Below are 26,258 nucleotides of genomic sequence, written 5' to 3'. Positions count from 1 at the left end.
TAAGCCAAGGGGGTATCCTGCCATATTTTCTATCTTTCCTATGCAGTGGAATAGTTTGTTTTTAGGCCCTTACTAATGTCCCTTTGAAAAACTGCCAACTGAATTCAGTTGTTGTCCCTCCTAGTCTTGCTTCCCATGGGAGCTTAACTACCAGCTCTCTGAGTTTACTGAAATCTGCCTTCCTGAAATCCATTGTCTCTACTTTGCTGTTCTCCCTTCTGCCCTTCCTTAGAATCACAAACTCTGATTTCATGTTCACTTTCACCCAAGCTGCCTTTCATTTTCAAATTTTCAGCCAGTTCCTCCCTATTTGTTAAAATCAAATCTAGAACAGCTTCCCCCCAGTAGCTTTTTCAACCTTCTGAAATAAAAAATTGTCTCCAATGCAGTCCAAGAACTTATTGGATAGTCTGTGCCCTGCTGTGTTAATTTCCCAGCATATATCTGGATAGTTGAAGTCCCCCATCCCCAACAAATCCTTCAGCGGAGGTGGAGTTATTAGGGAGACCAGAGAGCTCTCCCTGTCGGCATAGACAGCCTTCACCAGACATGCTGCAGCGATGCAGCTGTGCCAATGTGGCACTTCTGGGGTGGACTAGATCTAAGTCCGTGCAAAATATTTGCTTTATTGTACAGAGCGGCTGGCCCAATGTTGCTCGGCAGGTCAGTGGCACAGGAAGGAACAGCCCCCAGACGTCCTCGTTCCAAGACCGTCCCTAACAAGCCGAAGCTGCGAGTTGCTGAATGCTGGTCTCACCATGGTTCAGTTCTCTCTTGCTCCACAGTGAAAGGAAATTAGTGAGCATGCAGTGGTAGCATTTTGCTGGCATGTCTTGCTAATGCGCATGAGGAAAAGTCCCACAGCGCCAGTGAAAATGTTCCAAGACATAATCACAAATGAATAGGAGAAATCATTTCCCTGGCTTGCAGCCAAGGCTCGCTGGCCAGGCTACCTCATGGGAGTGCATCTGAACACGTGAAAGCAGCAGCGGCCGACGTGGATGCTGATGAAAACCAGGGTGATGAGGACATAGCTGGTGAGGATGGCCTTGATGGCGTATCTCGTCTCAGGGTCAGCGAGGGTTCGCTTGCGTTCGCCCCGGAACCCCACGGAGAGCCGGAAGCCTGCAACCATTTGCCCTTCACGCCAGCAGTAGTAAATGCCCCTGTCGTCCAGCTGAGTAAATCGAATGTGCAGGTGGTTGCCATGGTCGATGAAGACCCGCATGCTTTTGTTGACCCCGGTGAGGAATCTGGTGCGGTACAGTCGAGTGGAATCTTTGTCCCATGCCACTGCATGCTCTGGCCTGGCTCCGGGGCAGGCAATTATCAAACCGCTCCCAAGCTGTTGCTTGTGGAACTGAACGGGGACTTGGGGCAGCCAGGGCTTCTGGCCAACCTCTGCAATGAGGTTGGAGATGGACACCACTCCTTCCTCGGGGCCCTTTCTCTGCACACAAGGCGTCAGGCAGCTTCGGATGACAACCTCGGGCTTCCTGAGCCGGATGGTGCCCTGGAAGCGCCCGGGGACAGATTTTGAACCACAAGACACCACGTCGGTGGTGACTGTGCGGTACCTGGGGTAGAGGTAGGCGCTCTTCACGTAGCAGAGGCCAATTCTCCGTTGCTCACCTCTCACCCCACAACGGTCACACTTGGTCCAGTCCCAGAAGGTGGTGAACATGCTGAAATGCTCTTCTTTCTGATCCTTCTGTGGGTGCTGGCTCCTGTCCTCAAAGGCCACAGTGATGTCCTTGGTTGGTTGCACGTCCACATCATAGCCATAGAAGAAGTCCCCTTGCTTGGTACCACAGAGATAGTGGCCCGAATCCTCCACCTGGGCCCGGAAGACGATGAGACTGAACATCCTAATGCTGAAGCGCTTCAGCATGTCGCTGCCCACACGGATGTGGCCTGAATCCAAGAATATGGTTCCATCGAAGTCTGTTAAGACCTTGGTCTGCCGGCTGCCCATGCTCTTCTGGAAGTACCAGACGACTGAGCTGACTTTTTCAGGCTTGCAGTTACAAGGCAGCTCGAAACTCATGTCAGCCAAGTAGGCGGCATTGTCAAACATCAGGAAGGCCGGGCAGGGTGTTTTCTTGAAGACGTCTTCCTTCTCCATGACTGCAAAGGCATGGAGAACACCTGCCCCCCCAAGGAGAAAGGCAATTCCAAGCAGCCTCATCTCGGCTAGCCAGTCTAGCTCCTTGGTCACGCAGCAGAATGCAATGGCATCAAACCACCCTGCACACTCAGTAGCAAGGATTGCAAGAGCCTTTGGTCGCCAAGGTGAACAGAGCTGGGGCAATGACGATTTCAAACGGCTCGCTCTGGAAGGGCGGGTGTTGTAGCTCAGCTCAGCAGCAGACTCTCCCCTCTAGAGCTGCTTTGATTAGTGGGAAAGGAGGACAGCAGCCGGGAACTTCTTCTCATGCCTAATGCTTGCGGGGGAGGCTCCTGTAAAACATGAGCATTACTGAGAACTTTGTTTCCTTCCTGCACTGAGGGTTCCAGGTTGCCGACTGGGCGCTCAGAGACATGAGCTCTAGAACCTTTGCTTTTTCTAGAATGTGAGCCCAGCCCTGAGAACGGGAGTTCCGAAAATAACGTGGACACAAAAGCAGCCGCCTCTGAGTGCAAGGCCACAGCCAGGCAGGCAGATCACTTGTACACCGCCCAGCTGTGGTAGGGCCTCGTGGGCCCCAGCGTTACCCTGTGGGCAGCAGGGGGCCAGGAGTAAACCCATTTGATTCTGGAGAGATTTTCTCTTCACTCTGGTTTTATTTTCCCTTCTTATATGGTGGGTCCCAGGGTAGGCCCAAGAAGCCCCTTCAGCAAAATAACAGAACCCCAGTGCAAACATAAATGCTTTCCCTGCCTCGTCTTCTAGGGGTTATCCTGCTACACTGGCTCCTAGTTGTCAATGTCTCCTCAAGCAGTGTTATCAGTTTCCTTCCCTTTAGGGAGGGAACTGCCCTCCAGCCAGGAGCTTTTCCTTCCTCCCTCTGCCTGCCCCTGCCTCTCATTACTCCCCTCCCCTCTCTCACCAGGTCGCTGGCAGTCAATGTGCTCACGGGTCTCTGCTTAACTTGAGGTCACCCTCCTTCAGCTTGTAGGGAGCAGGAGCTTCGTCATTCTAGGGCGGACAGATCAGCTGGCTGTGAACACTGATGGGGTACGTCTACACTAGCTCGTTAGTTCGAGCTAGATAGGGTAATTAGGGCAAGCGGAGTTGCAAATGATCCCGGGATTTAAATATCCCAGGCTTCATTTGCATGTTCCCGGGCGCCACCGTTTTTAAATCCCCCTTAGTCCGAACTCCGTGCCCGCGGCTACACGCGGCATGGAGTAGGTAGTTCGAATTAAAGACCCTAATTCGAACGACCGGTACTCCTCATTCCACGAGGAGTGCATTTCTGAGTCTCAGGGGTGTATTCCAGCTGAATGCAAGTCCAAACTAGCCGATGGACAATGCCCAGGCAGGGCTGAGACAGCCACATTGCTGCAGGGGCTCAGCACCCAGACCAGCCTTAACACACCATAAAACCCTGCAGTAAGTAAGGTCTGCCGAGGAGCTGACCCAGCACAATTACAGACTTTACAATCACAGAGCACCAGGCTACACAAATGCAAGGTGGCCCACTTTTGCAAAGGGGGGAATACTGCACGGAGCCTGTGACCCGAGGAACCACCACCTGGCATGTGGAAACCACGTCATCTCCTTTGCCGATCGCGCTTGCTGGACTCTCGTCTCGCTACGAGCAATCCCCCCAATGAGACTTCTGTAAAGTTCATAGCGCCCCCTAAGCAGGGCCCCCCTGGCACTCCATAGCCAATTACTCCTCGGTCGACAACCTCTTCTGTGTTACTATCTGTACGACCTGACAGTCTCTCAAGACTTGAGGGGCAGCCCATGAAACATGACACCTCAGGTGAGTCATCTGGACAATCCAAGACCTACCATGCAGCAGCTCACTCCTTCTGACGGCCTCAGATATGTGATGATGTTTAATGCTACATCAGGTCCTGTGATATCTGTGCCTGGACTGACTTCCCAAAGCAAGCCCTCTGGCTTCCTGATGCCACCTGCCGTCCCTTCCCAGCCCTGCTCTTATAAAACCTAAAACCCTTGAGTTTGTAACTGAACTATCAGAATCTGAAGCCCACGATTCCATAATAACTATAGTGGATGAATTCACCAAAATGGCCCATTGTATACCATTTGTACGTCTCCCGTCTGTGGAAATCACCGATGTACATTCCACGTATCTGCTGCAGGTTTTGTCTAAGTAGCGGGTTAGATAGGCTGCAGATAAGGCTGCACACAGGAGCGGCCTGAGGCGGGCTGTGGCAGCTGGCACCCCAGGAAGAACGTGCGATCGGTGCCCCCGCCTGCACGGCCACCAATGGAGTGACGTTATCATGGGGTGCCCTGGGCGCCCTGTTGAAGGCGGCGCCCTAGTCGGCCTCTAGTCACAGGCCGCCTCTGGCTGTACACACGAACCTTCCACACTTGGCTCTCTTACCTGTTTAATTGTTACAGTCCAGCTGCTCATGTCTCTTGCTGACCAAGAACTCGAGGCCAGGGAAAAGGAAAGAGGGGGTATGTCTACACTACAATGTTAATTCGAACTAACTTAGTTCGAATTAGTTAATTCAAACTAAGCTAATTCGAACTAACGGATCCAGACTAAAAAACTAGTTCGAATTAGCGTTTTGCTAATTCGAAGTAGCATGTCCACATTAAGTGGACCCTGAACCGGGCTTAAGGCTGGCCGGAAGCAGTGCCGGCAGGGCATCAGAGGAGGACTTAGAGCGTGGAGATGCTGTCTCAGGCTAGCCGAGGGCTGCGCTTAAAGGGTCTCGACCCCCACCCCGGACAGACAGTTCTCAGGGGTTCCCCGCTTGCAAAGCAGTCCTGGCTTGGAGTGCCCGGAGTACCCACACTGGGCACATCACAGCACTCGGCCATCAGCCCGGCTGCACTTGTCGCAGGCTGCCATCTGGGGAGAGGGGGCAATTTGGGGGCTGCAGGAGAGCTTCCACCCCGAGGAGCCCGCAGAGCCAGCCCAGTCCTCCCCATCGGGGGCTCGTGCCCATTCCTCCCTCACCTCCTTCCACTTACCCTTCCCTAGCCCCTCTTCTTGATGTACAAAATAAAGATAACGTGTCTTCTAAAATGGAATCTGTCTTTATTTAACAATACTGGGGGAGACTGGGAAAAGGAGGTGGGAGAGGGGAAGAGAGAGGCTGGGAGAGGGAAGGGCAACTAAAATGATCAGAGGTTGGGAACAGGTCCCATATGAAGAGAGGCTAAAGAGACTGGGACTTTTCAGCTTAGAAAAGAGACGGAGGGGGGACAGGATAGAGGTCTCTAAAAGCATGAGTGGGGTGGAGAGGGTGCATACAGAAAAGTTCTTCATTAGTTCCCATAAAGAAGGACTAGAGGACACCAAAGGAAAGGAATGGGTAGCAGGCTTCAAACTAGTAACAGAAAGTTGTTCTTCACAAAGCAAAGAGTCAGCCTGTGGAACTCCTTGCTGCAGGAGGCTGTGAAGGCTAGAACTAGAACAGAGTTTAAAGTGAAGTGAGATCAAGTCATGGAGGTTGGGTCCATGGAGTGGTATTAGCCAGGGGGTAGGAGTGGTGTCCCTGCCCAAGGTTTGTGGAAGGCTGGAGAGGGATGGCATGAGACAAATGGCTTGGTCACTGTCTTCGGTCCATCCCCTCCAGGGTCCCTAGGGTTGGCCGCTGTCGGCAGACAGGCTACTGGGCTAGATGGACCTTTGGTCTGACCCAGGACGGCCATTGTAAGCTCAGGGCTCAGGGTCGGGGGTCTCAGTTGACCCCCTTGATTATCTTGCACACCTGCTCCTGGGTGGCCAGGCTGGCAGCTCTCCTGCCCTAGCCGGCCACTTTCCTGTGCCTAGTGCGGAGATCGTAGATGAGGTCCACGATGTCTGCACTAGCCCAGGCGGGTGCCCGCCTCTTGCGGTCCCGGGCAAGCTCCCGGGAGCCGCCAGCCTGGTCCTGGGAAGAGGGGGAGGGCTGGGGGGCATCGGGTGGCTGGCTCGATCCGTGCCAGGTGCAGGGTCTGCTGGCTAGGTGCTGGCAGGCTTGCACTTGGCACGGGCACCGTAGCCAGCCCGTGCCCCTTTAAGGGGTCCGGGGCCGGGAGGGGGGCAGACGAGTTTCCCTGGTGTTGGCCAGAGTGGCCACCAGGGAAACCTGGGGAGGGCTAGCCTCCCACTAGTTCGAATTAAGGGGCTATACACCCCTTAATTCGAACTAGCTAGTTCGAACTAGGCTTAATCCTCGTAAAATGAGGTTTTCCTAGTTCGAACTAAGCGCTCCGCTAGTTCGATTTAAATTCGAACTAACGGAGCGCTAGTGTAGCGCCTATTAAAGTTAATTCGAACTAACGTCTGTTAGTTCAAATTAACTTTGCAGTGTAGACATACCCAGGGGGATTAACCTTCCCCCACTAAAACTAGGGGAATATTTTCCCATTCCCCAAACAACACAGTCACCCGTACTGATTCACGACAAGCGTTGCCTTCTACGTGATGGCTCCTCCCCCAGAGAACACAATATCATCCTTTTGGTGACCAAGCCATTCTTCTGGGCGGGTGAAGCAGGTACAAAATAAAACTCAATCAACAACTTGCTGTGGAAAGGGGGCTCTCGGTCCCTCCACCTTTAATGACAGAGCAGTGCAGGAAGGGTCCCTCCTGGTAACACTGGTGGAGGGTGAGCCTGTGCTCCTTCAGCTAACACAATAACATTTTACCAGCTCTTGAATTAGTCTGTCGGCCGCCTCCTGGCGCTGGCCAGACCCGTTCAGATGGGTTTCTCTCTCAGTCTCGTTCCTTTCTTCCTGCAAAGCAGCTGCACCTGCTTCAGCTGGGCCCTCGGGAAGGTCTTCAGCACCCCGGATCCTGCCCATGCACTGCAGTTTCCCAAACAGGTCCCTGCAGCTATCCTTCTCCCCCTGGCTCAGGAGAGCCACGTTTAGTCCAAAGCGCTTTGTCCCACAAAGGCCCTGTAGTATCTGAAGGACAGCGGCTCTGTCTGCCCCGCAGATGTGCTCGGCCAGCACCACCAGAAATTCACCCAAGAGGCCAAAGCCAACCTCAGCTTGAAAGATTCTGCCCAGAGGCTCGCCGCCAAGCTGACACAGGAACCGGTATCTTTCCTGCCCACTTTTCAAGCATCTGCGCCAATATCTGTAAAAGTCTGCTGACGTTTCGGGCAGTCCGTCCCATCCCTGGATGGAGAGACAGTCAGCAACAGGTGCAGAATACAGACATCACCAGCTGGGGCGTTGGGAGAATTCCCCTCTGGACAGCTCGTTTTGTAAGTGGTACCTGAATGGCTGTGCTATCACTGAATTTTGTTCGTTAAGTCGAAATGGCTTTGCCACTCAAGTGTACGGTTTTCTGGTAAGCATGAGCGAAGGCAGATTTTTAAAATTTGTGCAGTAGGTGAATGAGAAACATGGGCTGTGGTGGGGGCAATGGATGCTCAGGGTTATCGTGCGTGCTGGTTGTGTCTGGAGTAGCTGCGCTGGTAATTTGTACTGATTTGTATTTGAGGGTGGCAGTGCAGGGAGATTTGTGTTGAATTGTATCAAAGGGAATGCTGGGAGATGTCATGTTTCAAGAGGGATAAGGGATCTTTCGGAAAAGGATTAATTTTCTGCGAGATCAGCGTCTAGACTGGCGCTTTTCTCCGGCAAAGCTCCGTGCTGAAAAAAGCAGCAGCTATTTTTATGCTAATGAAGCGGGGGAGATTTAAATCCCTGCTTCATTAGCAATTGCGATACATCTAACTTACATCCCTTTTACGAAAAAGGGATGTAGTCTAGACGTAGCCAGTGAGTAAGGGTACTGATTGGCTGAGTTAGCTCTGATATCACAATAGTCTAGAACTCTTGGCATAGCATAGACAGATTGTGCCTTGCTGTCACATGGGTGTAATGCCTAACAGCGGAATGGCTGAGGGCAGTCGCAGACCAGGAACACCAGTGATGACTGAACAAGCTGATATTCTAAACAAAAAGGCTAAGTCTAGACTGGCCCCTTCTCCAGAAGAGGCATGCAAAGCAGGCAAGTCAGAATAGGGAAATCCGCGGGGGATTTAAATATCCCCCGCGGGATTTAAATAAACATGGCCGCCGCTTTTTTTCCGGCTTGGGGAAAAGCCGGAAAAGAGCATCTAGACTGGTGCGATCCTCCAGAATAAAGCCCTTGCAAGTAGGACTCATAGACTCATAGACTTTAAGGTCAGAAGGGACCATTATGATCATCTAGTCTGACCCCCTGCACAGTGCAGGCCACAGAATCCCACCCACCCCTTCTAGAATAATCCTCTCACCTATATCTCAGATATTGAAGTCTTCAAATACCTTGAAGACCCCAAGATGCAGAGAATCCTCTAGCTGTGATCTGTGCCCCATGCTACAGAGGAAGGCGAAAAACCTCCAGGGCCTCTGCCAATCTACCCTGGAGGAAAATTCCTTCCCGACCCCAAATATGGCGATCAGCTAAACCCTGAGCATGTGGGCAAGACTCATTAGCCAGACACCCAGAAAGTTCTCCATAGTAACTCCTATCATCCCTCCATTGACCTATTTCCCACTGATAATGAATGGTCAATTAGTTACCAAGATCATGTTATCTCATCAAACCATCCCCTTCGTAAACCCATCTAGTTTAATCTTGAAACCAGATAGATCTTTTGCCCCCACTACTTCCCTTGGAAGGCCGTTCCAGAACTTCACTCCTCTAATGGTTAGAAACCTTTGTCTAATCTCAAGTCTAAACTTCCTACTAGCCAGCTTATATCCCATTTGTTCTTGTGTCCACATTGGTATTAAACTTAAATAATTCCTCTCCTTCCCTGGTATTTATCCCTCTAATATATTTAAAAAGTGCAATAAGAGATCCTCCGGAAAAGGGCTTTATTCCGGAGGATCGCGCCAGTCTAGACGCTCTTTTCCCCAAGCCGGAAAAAAAGCGGCGGCCATGTTTATTTAAATCCCGCGGGGGATATTTAAATCCCCCGCGGATTTCCCTATTCTGACTTGCCTGCTTTGCATGACTTTTCCGGAGAAGGGGCCAGTCTAGACATAGCCAAAGAGCTCTCAGCCATGCCTGCAGCTGTTTCCATCATTTCACATGGACTCAGAAAACATTCTGTGCTTCAGCGTGACACCTGGAATCTTTGTCAGAGACAAGATAAGGACTAGAAACTAGATGGACTGTGGCGATCTACTCCGGTGATTCTGGAGATTTCTTTTACATTGTGTTATTCCAGAGTAGCTATTGTGCTTTAAAAGTCACTTTCTACTTTAATCCAAATTAACTTTAATATGTAGACAAGCCCTCAGCTCAGTTCACTTTGGAAGCAGATGAAACGAAAGTGGACCAAAGCACTCTTATTCTGAAACGTGTGTCCACACATGGAAATATTCGGAAATAGCTGCTGCATTTTAAATTCATACCCCACCTTAATTTGTATTAACTTCCATGTGCAGACAAACCCTTGTTTCCTCCTCACCTGGGCTAGCTCCATCTCTCCATCCTGCTTGCACTTAGCTTGGCTAGCATAGGAATTCCACAGCAGGTTTTTCTTTTTTCCCATTTTGTCCTTTTTCTCTAGAGGTTTCAGGTGTGATGCTAGCACAATATCCCTGCAGGAAATAAAAAGGGAGCAGTAAACCCAGCAAGAGCAAATGCTCTCTTGAAATTAGTACCATTTCCAGTTTGAATCCTATCTGAGGGTATGTCTACACTACCCTCCTAATTCGAAATAGGAGGGTAATGTAGGCATACCGCAATTGCATTCCACAAGGAGTACAGCTAGTTCGGATTAGAAGCCTAATCCGAACTAGCTACTCCGTGCCGCGTGTAGCCGCGCGGCACGGGGTTCGAACTGCCGGCATTTAAAAATGGCGCCGGCCGGCTTTATGCAAATGAAGCCCGGGAAATTCAAATCCCGGGCTTCATTTGCAATTGCGGTATGCCTACATTACCCTCCTATTTCGAATTAGGAGGGTAGTGTAGACATACCCTGAGAGACTGACATAATCACTGAATTTGTGGTGCAAAGTCCTACCACGTAAACAATCTGGATTAATCAAGATCACAAAATCTGTTGTGGCCAGACCCCAGGTTGTCAGTTCCCATTGGCTAACGTACAAGCAATCTGATTTCACTTCTCAAGTCTGACCTCTCATTCCAGAGCAAAAAGGAGCGAAGGGCACTGGGACTAAGAGTCTGGATCTCTATCCCTGATAGTTCCTAATGAGGGCGAGAAAGTGTGTGTGTGTGCGTGGGAGGGGGTGTCAGAGACCTGCAGACATTTCTCCAAGGAGTAGTTAAGCCTTTGGAACGGAAGCTATTACTCATCCTCAAATATCTTTGTATCCTCACTGGGCTGTATCTAAGATCTGGTCTCCACTACAGAGTTAGGTTCACGCAAGGCAGCTTACTATGGAAGTGTCTATGGAAATGTCTATATTTAAATTTCCCTGCTGCTGACGTAACTGCCTAGCTCTGCTACCTTGATAACTGCACCTCTACACGCGGCAGAGTCAAGGTCAATGTAGTAGGTCGATGCATTGTCAGTGTAGGCTAAGGATTTAAATATTGAGTAACTTACTAGTTGAGCAGTCCATGGAATTTCCCACTGGGGCACTTGTACATTTCAAAGGAGGAATGTGGAACTCCCGGGGATACCAGCTTTGAAATGTACAAGGGACCCCAGTGGGGGCTCTTGTGTATTTCAAAGTGGAAGCAGCCTCAAGGAGCGCCCTCATGTGCTGCTGCTTTGAAATGCCATGTGGAGCCCAGGGTCAATTGGGGACTCCCCAGTTGATCCCGGGCTCCGCGTGGCATTTCTGCAGAACCCGGGATCAGACTCCCCAGCTGACCCAGGTCTCCACGCAAATGCCATGGTGGTGTTTCAAAGGGGCAGTGCCGCATGGAGCCCATGGTCAGCTCCGTCCGGCGCGGCTGCTTTGAAGTATCCCCTCTTCGCCCCCCTTTGCTGCCTCTATCTGATCGAGGCAGCGGGGTGGGGGGTGGAATTGACTCGACTAGTCCTTAACATCCTTAGTGTAGGTGCTGCATTGCTTATGTCGAAGTTACTGGCTATGAAGCACCGTCCCACAAAGCCCCGCACAGACAGTACTATGACACCAGCACCCCTGGGAAGGACGCACACTGCCCACACAAGAAACAAAGTGTTGACATGCACAAGCAATGTAATTACTGTAGCAGCTGGATGCTGACATAAGACATGTCCACTTAATTTTGTAGTGCCCACATGACCTTAGAGAAAGCAGCAAACTTGAGCCCCTCATGTGCGAATGGGGCATTGTCTGCGCTCCAGTTTAGTCAACAAAACTTCCCCAGCCCTAAAGGATATGAAGCAATAGCTCACCCTATTCAACTTCCTATGCACTCCATGGGCAGCAGCAGCCAGCAAAGCAAACTGGATGTTAGCATAGTGATAGACATCTAGCCGTGTTAGTCTGGATGAATCCATGGAACGCCCACATCTTGAATACTGTGTATAGATGTGGTCACCCCATCTCAGAAAAGAACTGGAATTGGAAAAGGTTCAGAAAGTGGAAAAAACCACCTACACTTGAACCTCTTTTTCCGATAATCCTGGGAAACACAGCATGCCAGATTGTGCTGGGCCAGGAAGGGTGCTGGCGGTCTGGGTGGAGAGGGACGGGAGCAAGGCACTGACCTGGCGCCCCGCTCTTGGGGGCGCACACTCCATGCCGCTCCCATGCGCCGCCCCTGCCGCTACGGGAGTGGCAGGGAAAAGCCACAGGCTGTTCTGGCCCCTGGGCGAAGGAGCAGTAGTGCACAGAGCTGCCTTCTCCTCTATACCACGGGTGTCCCCAGATTAAGGATAGCTAGAGTCCAGAGGTTCAAGTGTTTTAGAAACATATAACAGCTTCCATGTGAAGAGAGATGAATAGGACTGGGACTTTTCATCTTGGAAAAGAGACAACTAAGGGGGATATGATAGAGAGCAATAAAATCATGGCTGGTGTGGAGAAAGTAAATACAAAACTGCTATTTACTCCTCATAACAGAAGAGCTAGGGGGTCACCAAATGAAATTAATAGGTAGCAGGTGTAAAACAAACAAAAAGAAGGTTTTCTTCACCAATGCAGTTAACCTGTGGAACTCCTCGCCGGAGGATGTCATGAAGGCCAGGCCCATAATAGGATTTTAAAAATAGCTAGATAAGTTCATGGTAGATAGGTCCATCAATGGCTATGTGCCTCTCTCTGCTAGAAGCTAGGAAAGGGCAGCCAGGGGATGGCTCACTTAATGATTACCTATTTTGTTCGCTCCCACTGGAGCTCCTGGCATTGGCCTCTGTCAGAAGGCAGAACACTGGGCTGGATGGACCTTTGGTCTGACCCAGTACAGCCGTTCTTATTATGGAAAACCTGCCAAAGATCAGCCAGCCCTCTGATTACTACCCCAGGCTGCTCATCCATGTGAGCACTAATGCAAGGTCTGAACCTGGGCAGATCAGACGAGGGCTCTAAGAGTGAGGGGGAAGGAGCTGGGGGCACAGGTGAGGTTCTCATCATTTCTTCTGATCCAGGCTACGGGCCCAGGCAGAGACGGACATCCTGGAAACTGCTGTGAGGGCTGTGGAGCAGATGGACTCCACCTGGCAAGGGGAAGTATGCCTTTGGCTACCAACTAGCTAACCTAGTGAGATGGGCTTTCAGTTAGGTTCAATGGGGGCAGGAGACAAAAGTCCACAGGTAAGTCCGATCCAGAGACCTGGGGGAAGTGTCAGAATCTTAGGGGAACAAGGGCAATCAGAGGAGAAATCACCGAGAAGCGACATGTCTGTATACTAATGCAAGATGTATGGGAATAAACAGGAAGATCTAGAAATAGTAATGAACAGTCACATTTACGACATAACTGAGCCTTGAAGGGATAATTCACATGACTGCAGTATGGGCATAGAAGGGTACAGCTTGTTCAGGAAAGGCAGGCAGGGAAAAAAAGAGGAGGTGGTGTTACTTTGTAACCTCAGTGCAGGTACGTACAATACAAGAGGAAGGCAGGCCTGTTGGATAACGAGTAAAGGGATAAAAACCAAGAGTGAGGTCATGGTAGGGGTCTACCACAGATCACCTCTCCAGGAAGAAAAGGAAGATGAGGCTTTTTTAAAACTACTAACAAAATAATCCAAAAAACACAGCAGTTAGTGGTGACAAGGGACATCTGTTGGGAAAATACTACAGCAGGGCAAAGACTATCCAGCTAGCTCTTGGAATGCACTGGAGGCAAGTTTGGATTGCAGGAGGAGGAGAAAACAGGTGGGAGGCAGCTCCAGATTTGATTCTGACAAACAGGGAGGCGCTGGGCGAGAATGTGACGGTGGACGACAGCTCGGACAAAGGCCATCTTGGAATAATAAGAGTTTGTGATTCTAATGAGAGGAAGGAATCATGCAGACAATAAGACACGGATCTGGTGTGAAGCAAGTCTAAAGGGACAGAAAGAGTTTGGGAGAGATGGCGGTTTTAAAGGCGTTACAGGTCGAACCTCCGATGTCCGGCACCCTCGGGACCTGAGTGGTCCTGAACCACAGAATTTGCCGGACAAGGGGAGGTCAAGGTTCCCTACCTGGGTGTGGGGTTCTGCTCCCGGCTGAGGCTGCGCTCTGTACCGCCTCCCAAACTGCATCCAGCCCCCTCCCAAACTGCACCAGCCCCCGACAGCAAGCCCCTTGCTGCCTCCAGCTCCGCCTGGGACTGTGCCCCCACACAGTGCTGGCTCAGGTGGCTGGCCCCATTGACTCCTGCCTTGACTGGGTCTGCCCGCCCTGCCACCAGCACCAGCCAGGACTGCGCTCCTGGCTGCCAGCCTGCTGCCTCCAGCCCCGACCAGGGCTGCACCCCCTGCACTTCGGCACTCCCCACCTTGCCAGCACCAGCTGGAACTGTGCTCCGGGCTGTCAACCCTGGCCAGGGCTGTGTTCCCCACTGCGCCACCCTGCTAGGGCTCCACTCCCCACCGCTAGCTCATCCCAGGCAGTGCTTCTGAACCTGGCCAGCCGGGGCTCTCCTGACCAGCAACATCCATGGTCCTGCTGGATAACAGATGTTGCCGGACCAGAGAGTCCCAGATTGTAGAGGTTCAACCTGTAGTAAAGGCACAAGACAAACTATCCCAATGCATAAAAAAGACAGGGAGTATGGTAAGACACCACCCTTAGCCAGAGACCTCTTAATAACTAGAAACGCCAGAAAGAATCTCAGAAACAAGTGGAAACCAAGTCAATTTATGAAGAAAAATGTAGGGACAAAATTAGAAAGTCTGAGGCACAAAACCAGATTAAACAGGCTAGGGACATAAAGAGTATCAAGAAAAAGCACATTAGAAAAACAGAAAAACCAAGGACGGGGTATGGTCAATACTCAATGAAGAGAAAATAACAGAAAAGGCAGCAACAAGCAACGTTTCCACCAAAAAGGTTAGCAGTGATCATGCAACTGACAGTGAACATCACTGTAAATGAGGTAGGATCGGAGGCTAAAATAGGGAAAGAATAATTTAAGAATGACTTAGACAAGTCAGATGGTGTTAAGTCAGCAGGGCCCGGTGAAATACACCCTAGAATACTCCAGGAGCTAACTGAGGAGATACCTGAGTCATTAGCAATTATCTTTGAAAATTCATGGAAGACAGGAGAGATCCCAGAGGACTGGAAAAGGGCAAATATAGATCCTAGCTATAAAAAGGGGAATAAGAAGAGCCCAGGGAATTACAGACAAGTCACCTTAACTTCCGTACCCAGAAAGTTAATGGAGAAAAAATAATCAATCAATCTGTAAGCACATCTGTACAGGTATTTTGGGGCGTATCTGTCTGTCTGTCTGCGAACCCGTTTGTCCAAGAACTCCTCCTAGTGGTAAGAGCCACAGTCAGAGCCACCACATTCGGGTTGCAGCTTCCTCTTCCCCCACCTTAAAGCAAGCTCGGGGTTTGGTTGTGCAGGACACCTGCAAGCCCTGGGACAAGGAGTTTTCCAGAACATGCCAAGGGAGGCACTGCTGTTCAGCAGGGTGCGATACGAGTGGCCACTGGGGGCAGGGAGCCGGCAGGGAAGAGCAGAGCAGGGGTCACCTTTCCGAAGTGTGCCAAGATTTAACCTTCCTGCCCCGGGCTGTGCGGCTCCCAGAGGTGGGGGAGGGGCTCTCTCCGGGAGGAGCAGTGTGCGCACGCTTCCCTGCAAGCCGGATGCAGCACGTCTCCTTGGGGCTTCTCCCCCGCGGGAAGCTAGCGCTGGCTCCAATCTAGCGGGGGTAGGGTTGCCAGGTGTCCGGTATTCAACCGGACAGTCTGCTTTTTGCGCCCTCTGTCCAGTAAAAACATTCAGGAAATACCGGACACGTGCAATGTCTGGTATTTTCTGCTCTTCTGGCTGGGTGCCCGACGGAAGCCTGGCGGGAACGGGGGGAGAGACTGGGGAGGTGGAGCCGTGATCAGCGCTGGGAGCCTCCCAGCACCAACTGCTGCCCCACCTCCCCCCCGCCGCCCCTGCCAGGCTTCCGCACGCAACCAGCTGTGAGCTCCCAGTGGGAGCAGGTAATTCATTACTTCACCCCTCTGCTCAGAGCCCAGCCAGACACGCTGGCCCGGGAGTGGGGGCAGAGTACGGCTCCTTCCACTTTCTGTTCACAGATTTTCAGGCATATAATCCACTTCTCGTCATGGCCAGAATACGGGCCAGGGTTGAATCCCCCTTTATTCCCCTCCGAGAGGCTAGCTCAGCCTGGCAATCGGGTTGCCAGGTGGGAGCCCTCGGCTGGTTGCGTGCTGGGAGGTTCATGTCAAAATCTAGGATGTAGACTGTCGATTGTGTATAACAGAGTCCCCACTCAGCGTTAAGCATAGCTGTGGTGTTCTGTTCTGTTCTGTTTGTTTTGCTCGACAAATTTTTAGCATGTGCGTTCGGTATTTTTGGGGAAACCATCTGGCAACCCTAAGCAGAGGATGTGATACTGGATCACCGGCATGGGCCGGGGTCAGGTGGCTTGGGGGGGGGGTGTCAAGGAAATGGGCGAGGTGGTGGTGGGTGGGTGGCCCTGGGGCTGTCCAGCCCTGCTGGGGGTGGGGTTCCATGGGGCTCTGGCCCACGCTCCCTCACCTTCCTGCCAGAGACCCAGGTGCCCAGGAGCTTTGGGATAGGGAGACCCCCACGTGTTTTCCTTTCCCTTCAGCCCCCCCCCGCACCATCGCCCAGCCCTGCAGCTGCAGCCCAGGCAGCACTCACCCTCCAGCGGGGGCCCGGCGGTGGCAGTGCTGGTGGCTGGGCATGACTTTAGCGCCATCTTTAGCCTGCCTGCCAGGGGCACCGCGAGGCAGAAAGGGAGGTGAGCGAAGCGGGAAGCACCGAGACTGCAGGGCGGAGAGCGGCAGCTGGAGAAGGCAGCGATGGGACTCCCAGCTGAAGGTGGCAGAGGGCTTGGAAGGCGGCTCCACCCGCCCGCCCTCCTCCGAAGCAGGAAAACAGCCCCCTAGAGTGAGCCCCTCTTCCCCGCGGCCACTGCACCCCAGCCCAGCTCCAGCCGGCTCGGGCACCCCACCCCCACACGCGGCCTATCCGCCCTGGGGCAGCCCCACTCCGCCACATGGCCCGGCTGCCCCCGGAGCAGCCTTGCTCCTCCATGCAGGCTGGTCGCCCCCAGAGCAGCCCCGGCCCCAAAGCAGCTGCCCACCTCGCAGCCCCGCCAGCCGGGCCGCGTGGCTGCTGCAGGGCAGGAACCGGGGCTGCGGTGAGGCTGCCCCAGCAGGGACACCCTCACCGCAGCCCGGCTCCAGCTGCAGCTCCCGGAACAGCCCTGCTCTGCCACGTGGCCCTGGCCCCAGCTGCTGGAGGAGCAGCTGCCGCAGCTACGTGGCCCAGCTTCCAGCCCCGGCCACCGGAGGAGCCTGCCCAGCTGAACCCCCTCACACCCACCTGCTTCCACCGGCTCACTGCTGCGCGGCTCTGCAGGAACTGGGTGGGTGGAGACGGGGGAGAGCCCCAGCCATTCACACATAGCCCCATCCACAGCCTCCCCGCCTGCCCCGTGCACACCGACCAGGAAGCTCCAGCGGCAGCGCGGGCTCCCCATTGCGTGGGGGGGCTGAGCTTCCCCTGCGTTTGCCACTCAAAATTGGCTCATGTGCCTCAGATGGCTCATGTGCCATAGGTTGCCGACCCCTGCTGCAGGGTGTTCACTGGGGGCAGCGCACCACCAAGGCAGTGGCCACCAGGGCTCCACCATCTTCCCTGCCAGCACACTGGTAGTAGCCCCTGCCCCAAACCCTTTCCCCCGGGGGGGGGGAGGGAACAGACCCCTGGCAGGTGGAGGGTATGAGGGGGGAGGGAACAGACCCCTGGTAGGTGGAGGGTATGAGGGAGGAGGGAACAGGCCCTGGCAGGTGGAGGGTACGAGGGGGGAGGGAACAGACCCCTGGCAGGTGGAGGGTACGAGGGGGGAGGGAACAGGCCCCTGGCAGGTGGAGGGTACAAGGGGGGAGGGAACAGACCCCTGGCAGGTGGAGGGTACGAGGGGCGAGGGAACAGACCCCTGGCAGGTGGAGGGTATGAGGGGGGAGGGAACAGACCCCTGGCAGGTGGAGGGTATGAGGGGGGAGGGAACAGACCCCTGGCAGGTGGAGGGTACGAGGGGGGAGGGAACAGACCCCTGGCAGGAGGAGGGTACGAGGGGGGAGGGAACAGGCCCTGGCAGGTGGAGGGTACGAGGGGGGAGGGAACAGGCCCCTGGCAGGTGAAGGGTATGAGGGGGGAGGGAACAGACCCCTGGCAGGAGGAGGGTACGAGGGGGGAGGGAACAGACCCCTGGCAGGTGAAGGGTATGAGGGGGGAGGGAACAGACCCCTGGCAGGTGAAGGGTATGAGGGGGGAGGGAACAGACCCCTGGCAGGAGGAGGGTACGAGGGGGGAGGGAACAGACCCCTGGCAGGTGGAGGGTACGAGGGGGGAGGGAACAGACCCCTGGCAGGAGGAGGGTACGAGGGGGGAGGGAACAGGCCCTGGCAGGTGAAGGGTACGAGGGAGGAGGGAACAGACCCCTGGCAGGTGGAGGGTACGAGGGAGGAGGGAACAGGCCCTGGCAGGTGAAGGGTACAAGGGGGGAGGGAACAGACCCCTGGCAGGTGGAGGGTACGAGGGAGGAGGGAACAGGCCCCTGGCAGGTGAAGGGTATGAGGGGGGAGGGAACAGACCCCTGGTAGGTGGAGAGTATGAGGGAGGAGGGAACAGGCCCTGGCAGGTGGAGGGTACGAGGGGGGAGGGAACAGACCCCTGGCAGGTGGAGGGTACGAGGGGGGAGGGAACAGGCCCCTGGCAGGTGGAGGGTACAAGGGGGGAGGGAACAGACCCCTGGCAGGTGGAGGGTACGAGGGGGGAGGGAACAGACCCCTGGCAGGTGGAGGGTATGAGGGGGGAGGGAACAGACCCCTGGCAGGTGGAGGGTATGAGGGGGGAGGGAACAGACCCCTGGCAGGTGGAGGGTACGAGGGGGGAGGGAACAGACCCCTGGCAGGAGGAGGGTACGAGGGGGGAGGGAACAGACCCCTGGCAGGTGGAGGGTACGAGGGGGGAGGGAACAGGCCCCTGGCAGGTGAAGGGTATGAGGGGGGAGGGAACAGACCCCTGGCAGGTGAAGGGTATGAGGGGGGAGGGAACAGACCCCTGGCAGGAGGAGGGTACGAGGGGGGAGGGAACAGGCCCCTGGCAGGTGAAGGGTATGAGGGGGGAGGGAACAGACCCCTGGCAGGTGAAGGGTATGAGGGGGGAGGGAACAGACCCCTGGCAGGTGAAGGGTATGAGGGGGGAGGGAACAGACCCCTGGCAGGAGGAGGGTACGAGGGGGGAGGGAACAGACCCCTGGCAGGAGGAGGGTACGAGGGGGGAGGGAACAGGCCCTGGCAGGTGAAGGGTACGAGGGAGGAGGGAACAGACCCCTGGCAGGTGGAGGGTACGAGGGAGGAGGGAACAGGCCCTGGCAGGTGAAGGGTACAAGGGGGGAGGGAACAGACCCCTGGCAGGTGGAGGGTACGAGGGAGGAGGGAACAGGCCCCTGGCAGGTGAAGGGTATGAGGGGGGAGGGAACAGACCCCTGGCAGGTGGAGGGTATGAGGGGGGAGGGAACAGACCCCTGGCAGGTGGAGGGTACGAGGGGGGAGGGAACAGACCCCTGGCAGGAGGAGGGTACGAGGGGGGAGGGAACAGGCCCTGGCAGGTGGAGGGTACGAGGGGGGAGGGAACAGGCCCCTGGCAGGTGAAGGGTATGAGGGGGGAGGGAACAGACCCCTGGCAGGAGGAGGGTACGAGGGGGAGGGAACAGACCCCTGGCAAGTGAAGGGTATGAGGGGGGAGGGAACAGACCCCTGGCAGGTGAAGGGTATGAGGGGGGAGGGAACAGACCCCTGGCAGGAGGAGGGTACGAGGGGGGAGGGAACAGACCCCTGGCAGGTGGAGGGTACGAGGGGGGAGGGAACAGGCCCCTGGCAGGTGAAGGGTATGAGGGGGGAGGGAACAGACCCCTGGCAGGTGAAGGGTATGAGGGGGGAGGGAACAGACCCCTGGCAGGTGAAGGGTATGAGGGGGGAGGGAACAGACCCCTGGCAGGAGGAGGGTACGAGGGGGGAGGGAACAGGCCCCTGGCAGGTGAAGGGTATGAGGGGGGAGGGAACAGACCCCTGGCAGGTGAAGGGTATGAGGGGGGAGGGAACAGACCCCTGGCAGGTGAAGGGTATGAGGGGGGAGGGAACAGACCCCTGGCAGGAGGAGGGTACGAGGGGGGAGGGAACAGACCCCTGGCAGGAGGAGGGTACGAGGGGGGAGGGAACAGGCCCTGGCAGGTGAAGGGTACGAGGGAGGAGGGAACAGACCCCTGGCAGGTGGAGGGTACGAGGGAGGAGGGAACAGGCCCTGGCAGGTGAAGGGTACAAGGGGGGAGGGAACAGACCCCTGGCAGGTGGAGGGTACGAGGGAGGAGGGAACAGGCCCCTGGCAGGTGAAGGGTATGAGGGGGGAGGGAACAGGCCCCTGGCAGGTGGAGGGTACGAGGGGGGAGGGAACAGGCCCCTGGCAGGTGAAGGGTACGAGGGGGGAGGGAACAGGCCCCTGGCAGGAGGAGGGTACGAGGGGGGAGGGAACAGACCCCTGGCAGGAGGAGGGTACGAGGGGGGAGGGAACAGACCCCTGGCAGGTGGAGGGTACGAGGGGGGAGGGAACAGGCCCTGGCAGGTGAAGGGTACGAGGGAGGAGGGAACAGACCCCTGGCAGGTGGAGGGTACGAGGGAGGAGGGAACAGGCCCTGGCAGGTGAAGGGTACAAGGGGGGAGGGAACAGACCCCTGGCAGGTGGAGGGTACGAGGGAGGAGGGAACAGGCCCCTGGCAGGTGAAGGGTATGAGGGGGGAGGGAACAGGCCCCTGGCAGGTGGAGGGTACGAGGGGGGAGGGAACAGGCCCCTGGCAGGTGAAGGGTACGAGGGGGGAGGGAACAGGCCCCTGGCAGGAGGAGGGTACGAGGGGGGAGGGAACAGACCCCTGGCAGGAGGAGGGTACGAGGGGGGAGGGAACAGGCCCTGGCAGGTGAAGGGTACGAGGGAGGAGGGAACAGACCCCTGGCAGGTGGAGGGTACGAGGGAGGAGGGAACAGGCCCTGGCAGGTGAAGGGTACAAGGGGGGAGGGAACAGACCCCTGGCAGGTGGAGGGTACGAGGGAGGAGGGAACAGGCCCCTGGCAGGTGAAGGGTATGAGGGGGGAGGGAACAGACCCCTGGCAGGTGGAGGGTATGAGGGGGGAGGGAACAGACCCCTGGCAGGTGGAGGGTACGAGGGGGGAGGGAACAGACCCCTGGCAGGAGGAGGGTACGAGGGGGGAGGGAACAGGCCCTGGCAGGTGGAGGGTACGAGGGGGGAGGGAACAGGCCCCTGGCAGGTGAAGGGTATGAGGGGGGAGGGAACAGACCCCTGGCAGGAGGAGGGTACGAGGGGGGAGGGAACAGACCCCTGGCAGGTGAAGGGTATGAGGGGGGAGGGAACAGACCCCTGGCAGGTGAAGGGTATGAGGGGGGAGGGAACAGACCCCTGGCAGGAGGAGGGTACGAGGGGGGAGGGAACAGACCCCTGGCAGGTGGAGGGTACGAGGGGGGAGGGAACAGGCCCCTGGCAGGTGAAGGGTATGAGGGGGGAGGGAACAGACCCCTGGCAGGTGAAGGGTATGAGGGGGGAGGGAACAGACCCCTGGCAGGAGGAGGGTACGAGGGGGGAGGGAACAGGCCCCTGGCAGGTGAAGGGTATGAGGGGGGAGGGAACAGACCCCTGGCAGGTGAAGGGTATGAGGGGGGAGGGAACAGACCCCTGGCAGGTGAAGGGTACGAGGGGGGAGGGAACAGACCCCTGGCAGGAGGAGGGTACGAGGGGGGAGGGAACAGACCCCTGGCAGGAGGAGGGTACGAGGGGGGAGGGAACAGGCCCTGGCAGGTGAAGGGTACGAGGGAGGAGGGAACAGACCCCTGGCAGGTGGAGGGTACGAGGGAGGAGGGAACAGGCCCTGGCAGGTGAAGGGTACAAGGGGGGAGGGAACAGACCCCTGGCAGGTGGAGGGTACGAGGGAGGAGGGAACAGGCCCCTGGCAGGTGAAAGGTATGAGGGGGGAGGGAACAGACCCCTGGCAGGTGAAAGGTATGAGGGGGGAGGGAACAGGCCCCTGGCAGGTGGAGGGTACGAGGGGGGAGGGAACAGGCCCTGGCAGGTGAAGGGTACGAGGGGGGAGGGAACAGGCCCCTGGCAGGTGGAGGGTACGAGGGGGGAGGGAACAGGCCCCTGGCAGGTGGAGGGTACGAGGGGGGAGGGAACAGGCCCCTGGCAGGTGGAGGGTACGAGAGGGGAGGGAACAGGCCCCTGGCAGGTGGAGGGTACGAGGGGGGAGGGAACAGGCCCCTGGCAGGTGGAGGGTACAAGGGGGGAGGGAACAGGCCCCTGGCAGGCTGAGCAGGCCTGTGGGGGGGGGGGAGAACAGGCCCCTGGTGGGCAGGTGCGATACCCCCACCTTGAGCCCCTCCTCAGCCCCCATTCTCATACTCTCCACCCCTGAGTCTCCTGTCCCCCCTCCCACATGCCCAAGGCCCTGCCCTGGGGGACCTGGGCAGCACAGGGTGAGTCTGCTAGAGGAAGATAATAAGCAGGTAGGTAGCGGTCAACATGGATTTGTCAAGAACAAAGCAACAAGCCTTTGAGGACAGGGAGAAGCATTAGATGTGACAAGTCTCCTGATACGGTCTCACCTGCCTTCTCCTCAACAAACTAGAGGAACGCAGCCTAAACGCACCTGCTGTAAGAGGGATGCACAAGGCGTTATAAAAGCAACTGAGAGTAGTCACAGCCAAGCTGGAAGGGCAGATTGAGTGGGGTCTCAGGGATCTGTCCTGGGGCTGGTTCTGTTCAATTTCTTCACAAATCATTTGGATAATAGGGACGTAAAATCCCATTCAATTGGTTAAACACATTGTTTGCCCAATTAACCAATTAATGGGGGAGTATGTGAGGGAGCAGTCAAGCCCGACCGAGCTGGAGTGGCCCCCCATTTCAGGAAGGGGTTGCTTCAGCCCAGCCAGAGCAGCCGCTGCCTGAAGGACGCCCAGGCCCGCCACGACAGGTTAGTCTCTAAGGTGCCACCGGACCACTCGTTATTAAATCAACAATGTAATTCTTCTGCAAAGAAGGAAGCATAATTCTTGGATAAATTACCAGAGTGCTGGAAGCAAGACACAAAAAATAATTCTTCCACTCTAGTCAGCCTGATAAGGCCGCAACTGAAGTTTTTTGTTCAGTATTGAGCACTTCACTTCAGGAAAGATGTGGAGAAACTCTAGAGGAGAGGAACAAAATTATTGAAAGTCTAGAAAACACGGCTTACAAGGAAAGACAGAAAATAATGGGATTGTTAGTCTGGAGAAGACAGAAGGGGGACATAATAGCCCTAAAATACGTAAAAGGTTGTTTAAAGACAAGGGTTTAAAGAGTAGGTTGTTTTAAAGAGGATAAATTGTTCTCCCTAACCACTAAAAAAACCCATTTTTTAAAAGGGCTTATTGTACTAGATGACACATCAAGGCACCCTCCAGTCCTACATTTCCATGATTCTGTGATCAATATGAAACTTTTATCCTAACGAAAGAATGTTCGATTGTTACATTCCCAAGACTGTGACTCGCAAAGAAACCAAAATCCTGCAAACCTGAACTCTTCATAGGATGCCACCTTCTGGTGAACAGCTCGGAACTTGGCATCATTTTCTCTTTGATACTTTTCATCAGCAGCAACAGCAGCCTGCAGCTCTCTCTCTAATGCACAAAAATCTATTGCTTCAGCCTCCTCCATTCCAAAGATCTAAGAGCAAAACATAAAAACCACAAGTGACTTTAGAAGCATAAGCATCACACAAAGAGAATACAGCACTCCTTTCTCTTTCACAGCCACCCATTTCATCCCCAGAATTCTTGCTAGACTTACTGTAAGTAACTACTAGAGTGTGTCGTGCTAATGATCCCACCTCAGTCAAGCAAACTCCTGTCTTAAATAACCACTTGAAAGGATGCCCAAGTCTCCAGTGCAATTTTTAATCTGTTGTTAAAGACCAACCTCTACTACACAAAGTGGTTTTGTTCTGGAGTCACAGTTAGTCACATAAAACAGCTGTTATTGTGTATTGCTTGATCATCACACTCCCTGAACATTAACTGAAGGCTGCCGTCACACAAACTTTGCTAAAATCCCCCACTAAGAATGTGGTGGTTAATAAAGTCTCAGGGGGCAACTGTGTTCATCTGTATCTGCGAAAACTAGGACTCCTCCTGTGAGCACCTTGAAGACCAACAGATTTATGTGGGCATAAGCAGCCCAAAGAAATCTGTTAGTCTTTAAGGCGCCAGAGGACTCCTCATTGTTTTTCAGTTAATAAAGCCTAAAGTTTACAAATCGGCAATAGGCATGTGGGGAGAGCGTAAAATATTCAAGGTCAGATTCAGATGCCAGTAAATAGAAAGCCCTATGTGCCAGGCAGGAACCTTTCCTCTTGCTGAGTAGCACAATACTCTGCAAATCTCCTGTTTCATGGCAATACTCCTGGAGTGAGGCCCTTCCCAAAGTACACAAGAGGGTAAGGATGTTAAATACTGGTTAATTTACTAGTCGAGTAGTCGATCGGCACTTCCGCATTCCTCCTTTGAAATGTAGAAGAGCCCCTGCACTTCCGCATTCCCCAGTGGAGGCTCTTGTACATTTCAAAGGGGGAATTCGAAACTCTGCGTGCAGCCCGGGGCCAGCGGGAAGTCCTGCTGACTCCAGATTGCGTGCAGGCGCTTCTGCATTGAAATGCACAAGAGCACAAGGCACCGGGGGGGGGGGGGGGGGGCAGCTTTGAACTGTACAAGAATCCTCAGCAATGGCTCTTGTGCATGTCAAAGCAGAAATGCCTGCACAAAGCCTGGGGTCAGCAGGGGACTCAGGGTTACTTTGAAATGCTGCACGGAGATGGGGTCAGCTGGGGACTTTCCAGCTGATCCCGAGCTCTGCGTGGCATTTCCAAGTAATCCAGGATCAGCTGGGGACTCCCCAGTGGACCCCAGGCTCCGCGTGCTTTGAAATGCTGCATGCGGAGCCCAGGATCAGCTGGAAAGTCCCCAGCTGATCCCGGGTGCCAAGGAAATGCTGTGTGGCGCCTGGGTCAGCTCTGGACTCCCCAGCTGATCCTGGGCTCCGCGTGGCATTTCAAAGCGGCAGCGCCACGTTTTGTTTATCGAATAGTTGACTAGTCCTTAACATCCTCACAAGGGGGTGCAGCGTGGCACCCAGGGTTTATGTTCAGGGTGCTGAAGGAAGAGCTGGTGTAGCTGGAAAGCTTGTCTCCTGCAGCAGCAATGGGGGGGTCCAATAGACAAACTTTCAAGCCACATGGAGCACTGGGAGGAGGGGGCAGGGGGTGGCAAGCTGAGCATCTGCTCCCTGTGTCTGGCATCCCTCACGATCCCCTCCAGACCCCCCAGCCTTCCCCCACATCACCCCAGCCTCCCCCCATTGCCCCTCCAGGCCCCCCAGCCTCCCCCCACATCACCCCAGCCTCCCCCCATCGTCCCCTGCAGGCCCCCCAGCCTCCCCCCACATCACCCCAGCCTCCCCCCATCGCCCCCTCCAGGCCCCCCAGCCTCCCCCCACATCACCCCAGCCTCCCCCCATCGCCCCCTCCAGGCCCCCCCGCCTTCCCCCACATCACCCCAGCCTCCCCCCATTGCCCCTCCAGGCCCCCCAGCCTCCCCCCACATCACCCCAGCCTCCCCCCATCGCCCCCTCCAGGCCCCCCAGCCTCCCCCCACATCACCCCAGCCTCCCCCCATCGCCCCCTCCAGGCCCCCCAGCCTCCCCCCACATCACCCCAGCCTCCCCCCATCGCCCCCTCCAGGCCCCCCCACCCCCCAGCCTCCCCCCATCGCCCCCTCCAGGCCCCCCAGCCTGCCCCCCATCACCCCGCCCCCCCCCTCCAGGCCCCCCAGCCTCCCCCCACATCACCCCAGCCTCCCCCCATCGCCCCCTCCAGGCCCCCCAGCCTCCCCTCACATCACCCCAGCCTCCCCCCAGCCTCCCCCCACATCACCCCAGCCTCCCCCCATCGCCCCTCCAGGCCCCCCAGCCTGCCCCCCCAGCCTCCCCTCCCCCCCTCGCCCCCCCCAGGCCCCCCAGCCTCCCCCCACATCACCCCAGCCTCCCCCCTCCAGGCCCCCCAGCCTCCCCCCACATCACCCCAGCCTCCCCCCATCGCCCCCTCCAGGCCCCCCGCCTCCCCCCATCGCCCCCTCCAGGCCCCCCAGCCTCCCCTCACATCACCCCCGCCTCCCCCCATCGCCCTGCAGAGGCGCCCAGCGCCGCTTGCCGGGGGGGGGGCCCGTTAGCCGCTCGCTGGGGGGGGGGGGTTGGGATCGATCCCCCTTCCCGCGCCTCGCCGCGGCCCACGCCGCAGCCCGGCTTCCTGGCGGTCTCCATAGCAACGAGCGGCGCGGCGCCGAGGCCCCCGGCTAGGGCTGTCCGTGCCACGCGCCTGATCAGATCCGGCTCCGCCGAAACGGCCCCGGCCCCGCGGAGCCAGCCGGACCCAGGCCTGCGACCCCCCGCC

General features: G+C 55.9%; 2 protein-coding genes across 3 annotated transcripts; both read right to left on the bottom strand.

The window, feature by feature from the left end:
- Positions 1-2,596, bottom strand: FAM187A (family with sequence similarity 187 member A). The gene has a single exon (XM_089773892.1). It carries the CDS (start codon positions 2,186-2,188, stop codon positions 950-952), a length of 1,239 nt encoding a protein of 412 aa, XP_089630018.1. The 5' UTR covers positions 2,189-2,596; the 3' UTR covers positions 1-949.
- A 4,075-nt stretch (positions 2,597-6,671) lies between these two features.
- On the bottom strand, positions 6,672-25,134 carry DNAAF19 (dynein axonemal assembly factor 19). Of its 2 annotated transcripts, XM_006110545.5 has the most exons (4): positions 24,923-25,134; positions 23,331-23,482; positions 9,565-9,697; positions 6,672-7,270 (listed from the first exon to the last, which is right to left on the bottom strand). In XM_006110545.5, the coding sequence occupies exons 2-4, from the start codon at positions 23,471-23,473 to the stop codon at positions 6,770-6,772; spliced, it is 777 nt and encodes a 258-aa protein (XP_006110607.3). In that variant the 5' UTR covers positions 23,474-23,482; positions 24,923-25,134; the 3' UTR covers positions 6,672-6,769. The 2 variants fall into 2 exon arrangements, with proteins under 2 accessions (XP_006110607.3, XP_075767835.2); XM_075911720.2 differs by lacking the exon at positions 24,923-25,134 and having other exon boundaries at positions 23,331-24,450.
- Positions 25,135-26,258: the final 1,124 nt, after the last annotated feature.

Source organism: Pelodiscus sinensis, chromosome 29 (genome assembly GCF_052426305.1).
Source record: "Pelodiscus sinensis isolate ZL-2025 chromosome 29, ASM5242630v1, whole genome shotgun sequence".
NCBI classification, from domain to species: Eukaryota; Metazoa; Chordata; order Testudines; family Trionychidae; genus Pelodiscus; species Pelodiscus sinensis.
Note: the sequence above shows the minus strand (reverse complement) of the source record. Positions and strands in the feature narration are given on the sequence as shown.